The following is an 8,786-nucleotide window of genomic DNA, read 5'->3' as shown; positions in this document are numbered from 1 at the left end:
CTCGCGTGACAAAAAGTTACCGCTGCGCCCGCCCCGCCCCGCCCCGATCAGGGCGTACGCCCCCGGCCTTCATTACGGTAGAAGAAAGGTCGACATTTTTATGGCGCGTTGTACATGTACACCAAATGGGAAAAGACAATCTTGTTCGCGTACCTAGCTCAGTTGTGCTCCTAACTAAGATATCTCAGTGGGATTGATAGTGTAGGCGTTTCAGGCGAACACGAAAAGTGAGGCAACATAGCGTCCCTTCTCGCTATTTAAGTCTTCGTACCCAACTTTAACAGCGCGCTGCATCATCTTTGAAAGTAGTAATCAAAAATTAATTTTGAGTATGAGTGATCGCGCCACGTCGTCCCCGCCGCCGCCGCCGCCCGCCACCACCGCCAACATGCACGCCGTCGGGAAGGCGATGACAACCGCGGCCCGTCCCGCCACGCGCCGCCACGCGCCGCCACCGGCGTCGCGGCTGCGAAGCGGCGGCCTCCGACAAAGTGGGCGGAGTAATTGCTGTTTGTAAACACGTGGTCGCGTTCCGGTGGGGAGGGGGGGGGGTCGCCTCCAGTGACACGGCGCGGCGGCGTGCGAGTGCCTTTATGGCTTGATGACTTGATGACTTGATCACGACGCAACTCTTCAACGTATCACTCGTGGACGCACTACCTCGAAATTTAGGTCAGATCTTGTTGGGTTACAGTATCTGAAAGATACCTAAAAAGTAAGAAACGTTACTTTGCAAATCAAACTGCATAACAAAAGTTGACAGTTTTGACTGCAAAACTAAAGTTTAAATTGCGAAACTGAAAAGTTTTTCAGTTGAAAATGCAAAACTAAAAAGATTGAAACTGAAAAAATGAAATAAACGACATCTTTTATAACATCTTATTTTGCCTAAAAACGAGATCTTTTTGTGCAATTTATTACCCAACCTGACCCTATTCGGAATATTCAACGTGTCGGATACCGGAGGCTTTGGCGGTGGTGGGGTCGACACCCATTGAATGGCGTAGGCGTGGCTTGGCGTGGTGAGGCGGCATGGCGTGACTTCTCATTTGCCAAGCCTTTGTGTTGGGCTCCACTTGACGCAAATTAGGAGCTCGCGCGAAACACAGGAAAAAACCAGCACGGCACTACTAGTGCCGTTCGTCTATTCCTGCTTTTCAGAGTCCATAACATTCCTATACTACCTATCTTTCATCCTCGAGAGTTTTCGGCTCATTTGTATCAAACATTGGGAGAGCCGGGATTTTCGTTTTCAGAGACAAACAGCATAAAAATCATTACCCTTCCTTCGCATCGCTTCCCCCACCCCTTTCGCGCGTAGGGCGTATCGGAAATGCGTCTGGGTGCTATACGAGCGGCCGGGCGACCTCCCCGCGACCTCACAGGCCTCCCTCACTCCCTCCGCCCCCTCCTGACTCCAGTAAATACTGCCATCGTACGCCCCCACGTGCCTGGCGGGGCCACATGTCCCGGTTTATAAAGCGACCGTCGTCGTGTCGCCGGAGCTCACCAAAGCACCTTGCCATAGTCACAACCTTTCACCCTTGTTCCCTTCTAATCTATATTTTTCTTGCCCCAAGTCAGGCCAGATGTCTCAGCGCCAGTGTCGCGGTGACCCGGCGACAACCCTGACGCTGACGCGAGCTTTGCGGAGAATGCAGTTTGGTATGTACGGGTACCAACATCCCACCGAGGCCCCCCCCCCCTTTCGTCGCAAACGAGAATCACTCCGTCTTCTTTTGTTTTGTTTCTCTTTCCCAATACCAACACGCAAACGGCATTTCATTCTCCATCTGCCTAGTGCATTTCGACCGAAAATGCATTTCCTGTCACATTCGGTAAATGAGGAGGTGGGAGTGGAGATGGGGGAGGGGCTGACTTCTGACCTACAAAGAGCGCGCCTTAGCCCTTTCCTTCCTCCCCTCGCAGAGCATGTAGTATCGCACCCCGTGGACGCGTGTTGTCCGCTGCTGAACATGCAATCGTGTGTGCTTAAGGAGGCCATGAAGCAAGTTGAGCTCACTTACTAGCAAAACAGAAACACATCTCAAGAAACCACGAAGGGCCCGGGTCATAAGGCAATCTCACTGATGGTGGATTTGCAATAATTCAGGGAGTGGATCTGCGCCCTGCTTTTTTAGTGTGACAGTTACTCTCTTTTTTGTGTGGCAGTCACACACTTCTTTGTGATAGTTAAACACTTCTTTGTGACAGTCACACACCTTTTTGTGACGTCACTCACTTTTTTTGTGTAACAGTCACAAACACACATACTCACTCTCTTTTGTGACACTCACTGTTTTGTGTGTGACATGACAATAACAAAAACGTGTGACTGTTACACACATAAAAGTGCGCGACAACCAGGTCCTCAATCACTTTTTTTGTTGGATAACTACGTATACCATTTTTTCTGTAACTCAGAACTCAGCATGTACTTTTGTGTGAATGACACGACAGTCACAGTGGTATGCAATAATAACAATAATGATTTTGGCACGCACTTTTAAGCATTCGAATGTCCATAAACTTCTATTTGTAGAACGGTGTTTACTTTACGAAGGGACCCGGGACCTGTGATCTGTCAATAAAAGTTTCTGAGTCCGGCAATCATCTTAATTTTGCCATCTTGGCCACCGCGTCAAACAGCAAATAATAAGTATGGAATGGAAAAGGAAACAATGTGTACCGGGTGTTTTGGGGAAAGCGTTGCCGCGGGCGGGCCTATTCCCTCTGTAAAAACATCATTGAAACAATACTGAGATAGTGCATCGTTATTGCTTTGTTGCCGTAAAAACTCTAAAAATTAATTTTTTTTAAAAAATTATGTTATATATCCACATGCGAATAATAAATAAAACATTGCTTTTAACCCATTGTAAATAATGTATAGTCGTCACGACAACTGGACTCGTTTTGATCGGTTCTGTCACTGACGTTTTAACGCGCAACAAGTGAAATAATCGAAGTGTAAACGAAAATGCTTGACATGTTAGTCTCAACTTAGTGACTAACGTGAGAACGAAATGACTCACCTTAACGAGATAAGTATCAGCAGTCAAAGCACAACACCGCGGGCACACACACGTTGCATCAGCCAATTTTTAATCTACTGCGAGAGAATTGAGCTTGTGGTGTGCAGGAAGGCGGTATGCCGGCGGCGACCCCCGCCTGGCCGGGCCGTAGAGGGGGGCCCCAGGGGGGCGTGAGCCGCGGCGGGCTCTGGCGGCGGACGTGTTCGAGGGGAGGCGACGGCGGACTGGCGGACCAGGGATGCCTGTGGGGCCCACGACCCGCTTACTCACGATCAGCCCCCCAGGGCCGCCCCCTCGAAGGGGTAGGGGCGGCAGCTGCGGAAGGGCCGCCTGCGCCCGGCCCGAGGAAGGTTTGTGTGTGGGTGTGTATGTGTCACGGGGGATGGATGGGGGAGGGGGTGGGGGGAGGCGAACGATGGCGAAGTAGAATGATTCATTTTGTAAAAGTTAGTAAAATGCGGCTCCATTCTAATTCTGTCTTGTGTGCTATATAGGGTGCAGGGTAAAGAATGCAGAACTTTGTCGTCTGCACCTTAAGCACCGGCACGCATATAGTTTGAGGGGTCGTCTACTCTCTATTCCTCCGTGCACAGGGCTTACGCGGTTACACGCATGCAGGCGTGCGGCCGGGCTTGCATACCGTATACCGTATAGCTCGCCGTGCCGTGGCGTCTTGCGCCTTGTGGTCCCGTGTGGCCGCACGCCCGCCGGTACAGTGCAGGCAAAGGCAAAATAAAGGAAGGGGTCTGTACAACCCTGTATTACCACAGACAACATCAATATTACTCAGATTATTTGGCTAAAGAATCACTGATGTGATGTACATATTGCACACACTCGTCGCCCTTTCCTACAGTTACTTTGAGCGCACCTCGTGCCGACTGAGGGCTTTAGCTAAGCTCATGAACCATGAACAAATAATTTCCGTCCTTTCCGCCGCAATAGATGCTCCTCCTATTTTGCACGCGCTCTGATGCCGAGTCTCTTGTTGGATTTCCCATGAATAGTCCCGCGGGCGCGGTGCGTGGAGCCGGGAGCCCCGTCTGCGTTGGAAGCGCAAAGTGGGAGCCGTTTCGGGATCGATTTATCAGCGTGGCTCCTGGCCTGGCGTGGGGCGAGGCGGGGCGGGGCCTCAGAGCAACGCACAGGGGCGCAGCTGTGCCGCTGTGCGCCAGGGGGCGGGGCGGGGCGCATAGGGCGCGTCAGGGGAGGGAGGGGCGGCGGTCGAGCGGCAGCGGGGTTGCGGGTAGAGAACAGGGTAACAGGGTGGCGAAGCTGGTTACTCCCTGCTGATTCACGCGCTCGGAGATACGACTAGATGTCTCCTGCTCGGGGGAGTTTTTGAGTTTCGTTTGACTTATTCTGTCCATTGGCTGAGCGATAGCGCAGAGTTTTAAATTCCGTTCTTCCATCCGTCCGTCTGTTTGATAAAAATATTACCACTTCGGATCTACGAGCAGCGTAGAACCTTTGCCATTACAGCGCAGGAAATACTGAAGAAAAAAAAACTGAACTGAAAGTGTGACTATGGGGTTCACCGCTCACCTCCTCCTCTGCCTTTACTCCTTTCCTACTCGGGTGACAGCGCCGCAAGCCTAGCTAAATGTAGGCGGGCGCGTCAAGCGTAATATTGTTTCGTGAGGATCGCGATGCCTGTTACGTGGAACGAGGTTTGGCGTACATCCAGCTAGTTCCTAAGTTACTCGCTAGAGTGAAAACGAGGGTAGCCGCTTGACTCTTCTGTACGACGCGGACACTAAACACCGCGCGCACCCCGTCACATTCCGCCCACCCCGACTTATTTTAATGTAGAAAGTTTCGTTCCCTTACTCTACACCGCCTCTCTACCCCCTCCCAACGCCCCTGTTTTCCCCCTTTTCTCTTTTCCCCTGTCGGCATGGAGGCGGTGTGCAGCCAGCAACGCGAAAAAGACGGGCGGAGGCGGGAGGCAGAGGAAAAGGAAAATGATTTTCCGCGTCGAGTGCCAAGTTCCGGAGCACCTTCGCGTGCTGCAGAGGCCAGTCCTGTCCTACCGCCCCTCCGCAGCAACCACTCAGTACTACTTGACTTCCCCTTGGCGAGTTAAAGACAACTTGACGCGCGCCCTCTACAAGCCCGTCTAGCACACTACCCTCATCCCCACCCAACGGCGCTCTGGTACTGGGACGTCTTACGTCTTGTACTGTGATAAGAAAGGCACTATCATATGCTGGTGCTCCTGATAATAGAATCAGCACTTTTAACATTTCTCTGGAATTTCAGATTCCTTTAAATTTTAACTTAGCTTCTTACAGTGGAAATTGAAAAGATGCTCACGCTTGCAGGCGTGCAACATTCTCTACCCTGCAGGTGTACGAGAATGACTATTCAAACAGTCGGGGGGACGAAGCAACGTTGCGTCGGGTATTCTGGTATTCGCTCAACCTACAAATGTATGGATATATTGTCGCACACCTGACAGTGACTCCTCCAACATTGATGCCGGTGGCGATGCGGAACTCACCTGGCCGGCGTTGTAGAGGCGCGCCATGGCTGCAGCTGGGGTGGCTGTCCCGCCGTCGGTGACTCCTCCAAACTCACGTTGTTCCAAATGTTTTTCTTGTTATTTTTCCTTCCCCCACTTCAGAATTTTCATGTTGCAGTCCCCCCGCCGGCCAGGTCTGGTCCTCCAGGGCCGCCCGCGTGGCCACCGCTCCGGGGGTTGTTGCCAAACATACTACCGTCCCGGAGGCGTCGGAGGCCCCGCAGGAGGCTCGGCACCGGGGGCGGCCCGGGGGCTGGGTGGTGGGCTCGGCGGCGGCGGCCGGCGGCGGCTCCCTAACAGCGACACCCACGCGTCGTCAGGGTAACACCGGGCGGCGGGCAACAAGTACGCCGCGCTGATCAATGCGGGAGCTCCGGCCAGGAGACACCCCCCGGGGCTCCAGCCAGGAGACACCCCCCGGGGCTCCGGCCAGGAGACACCTCCGGGGCTCCGGCCAGGAGACACCTCCGGGGCTCCGGGCAGGAGACACCCCCGGGGGCTCCGGCCAGGAGACACCCCCCGGGGCTCCGGCCAGGAGACACCCCCCGGGGCTCCGACCAGGAGACACCTCCGGGGCTCCGGGCAAGAGACACCCCCGGGAGCTCCGGGCAGGAGACACCCCCAGGGCTCCGGGCAGGAGACTCCCCCCGGGTCTCCGGGCAGGAGACACCCCCCCGGGGCTCCGGGCAGGAGACACTTCCCGGGGCTCCGGGTAGGAGACACTCCCCGGGGCTCCGGCCAGGAGACAGCCCCAGGGCTCCGGGCAGGAGACACCCCCCGGGGCTCCGGGACAGGCCTGGGGGCCGTCGGGACGGGGCTCGGGGCTCGGACGGCCCGCGACGAGCAGGGCAGATTGAGCGGGGCGGAGCGCGCGTAGGGTTGATGCCAGAGCCCAGGGCGTTGACTCCCCCGCCGAGAGAAACAAAGACCATCAACCGCACCGCAGCCTAACCAAAAGACTAAATGGCAGTAAAGACGTTTTCAATATTTTGGTAACAACAAGAAATTATTTGCAGGCATTGTCATGCGTGATGGGGCTGCACCTCCAGAATGTAATTTATTGAGTCGAATGCACGGGTTTCAATTCAATGTGCCTCGGCACAGGCTCCCCAGAGCCAAACTACAAGTCATATTTATTCACTTATTTACTTTCGTTATACAACTAAACACACCACTACATACTCATTTTTTTCCAGATGGGTTCTAAACGTTTGCTCCTAACTTTGTCTCAGTGTAACCATTTCTAGGACCTTAAAACGTCGATTACACGCGTGCAAGTTTAACATTGAAGAAAGGCAGGCTGAGAAAACGAGTCTTCTTTTGACATGCGTTGCTCATTTATGAACGCAAAACTCACTGACCGGGGTGGCCTTGCGGGTCGTCAAGTCAAGTCAAAGAGTATTTTATGAGTTTAGTGTCTTATCATACCAGTCATTGAGGGAGGTCGGGGTCCAGGTGTGCAATGCATTTTTGGGAGAATTTCGGTGATAATCTCGTAAACCGTCAGTTATAAATAAGATAGCTTCAAATTAAAATTGATTTTTTTTTAAACTTAAACTTTACTCAAATTGGTCGAGTTACAACTTTTTTTAAGTTAGCTGTTTAAAGAGATGTTGACACCCAAACTTCCAAAATGTTAAGTTTGTACGCCCTGGTTGGGGAGGGAGGGCGTCGCGACGCTGGCGTGGTGGTGGGGGAGAGCGCTCCGCGGGCCGGCGCTGCCATTGGTCGGGAGGCTGGAGGGGAGGAGCCTGGAGTCTGGAGGCTGGACCCGCTGCCGCTGGGGTGAAATGCAGCGGGGAGTGAGTACCGCCAACTGGGGTGGGCAAATCGTCTTGGGTAGTACTCGACGTCAAAACAGTACGAAATGTGCAAAGGAATACCATGACCTTTGCATTCTAAGGTGGTGTAGCACAAAACGAACAGAACGCACAACACAGTTGTTCGGAACGGTGTACAGTGTAGATAGAGCTACTCGTGACTAAGACGGGTTTCCTGCGTTTGCCACCCTGTCTGGTACGTAATGCTTGATTGCTTTGGGATGATGCTGATGCAAGGGTTGGCCGTGATGGGGCGGAGCTTGCCACCTGCGCCACCACACCCGCTCCACCCGCTCCACCCCGCCCTGCTCCGCCCCGCCCCGCTTCCCGCGGTCCACCCCTCCTCCCCTGCAGCCTCCCGCGCGGGTCGCGGCTGGTCCTGGTGGCGCAGTGCCTCCTCACGCCCCGTGGACCTCGGACCTCCGCGCCGTAGCGCTTTTGGCCGTCCAGGACACGCCCAGGACTCACCAAGGACCCCGGCTGCGGGGCAAACTTGCTCCTTTGCGAACGTGGACAACGTTGCTCGCCTATGTTCGCGGACCTCTCAACAGACTGCCAATTTTCGCGAACGCCAGGGGACCAGTTCTCGTGTAAGTACTATTGACTTGTAACTCTTTACGTTCTGTAAACATTTAGAGGCACGTTGTTGGGAATACGGACTTTGGTATGTAGGTTCCTGGCCCGTATGGCTGTAGGAGGGTTCTGTGCAGATTTGTGTGTACTGGTCCATTGTAGAGCAAATTGTCATTTTTTCAGCACAGAGAGAAGGGAGGGGAGGGAGAGGGGGAGAAGAGAAGAGAGAGGGGGGAGGCAGGTGGGGTGGGACAGCCGGGCAGCCGACACCTGCGACCCGGCCCGGGGCGAGCCGAGCGGCCCGAGACCCGAGTCCCGAGCGTCCGCACGGCAGGCGCCGAGCGAGTATGCAATCCCGCTGCGCAGGTGTGCGGTCGGTTTGCCTACCCAGCCACCGTAGGGCGCTGTGGTGGGGCGCTTCCACCAGGATTCAGGCTAGCTGGCCAAGAAACGGTGACAGATCATCCCTGAAAATGAACATTTTAAAAAAGAGAAAACCTGAGGGGATTGAGTTAATTGCGATTAACTCAATCCCCTCAGGTTCTCTTAGACGCGGCTAAACTGCGACCAAACCAGGAAAGAGCTAGAGGCTTTATGGGAGAAGTTCTCAAGTACTGCCTCCTCAGCTACTGCCGCAACTCATTGACCTGCTCAGGTGCGGCCCACGGCCCACCCTGTCGGCACGGACATTTGGTCGCAGGTCTTCGCGCTACCGCTGCAGCAATATACTGAGAGGCCAGGCTCTTTCTTAGTTTGGTCGCACTAGGAATCTCAGCTGGCCCGGGCAAGAGACAAGCTGTGAAGCTGTGGCCAATACAAGTCTATCAGTGTTAA

The 8,786-nt window shown here is 54.1% G+C and overlaps 1 protein-coding gene across 1 annotated transcript in view; it reads left to right on the top strand.

Annotated features, from left to right (window-relative positions):
- Positions 1-8,786, top strand: part of LOC113205518 (uncharacterized) — a 24,480-nt gene extending 15,694 nt beyond the window's left edge. Inside the window, exons 13-14 of the mRNA XM_052273166.1 lie at positions 8,493-8,607; positions 8,719-8,786. Coding sequence (XP_052129126.1) covers positions 8,493-8,607; positions 8,719-8,786 — 183 coding nt within the window. The remainder of the gene's footprint in view (positions 1-8,492; positions 8,608-8,718) is intronic.

The sequence above is a fragment of the Frankliniella occidentalis genome, unplaced genomic scaffold, assembly GCF_000697945.3.
Source record: "Frankliniella occidentalis isolate FOCC.00 unplaced genomic scaffold, Focc_3.1 Scaffold251, whole genome shotgun sequence".
Taxonomy (NCBI): domain Eukaryota; kingdom Metazoa; phylum Arthropoda; class Insecta; order Thysanoptera; family Thripidae; genus Frankliniella; species Frankliniella occidentalis.
Note: the sequence above shows the minus strand (reverse complement) of the source record. Positions and strands in the feature narration are given on the sequence as shown.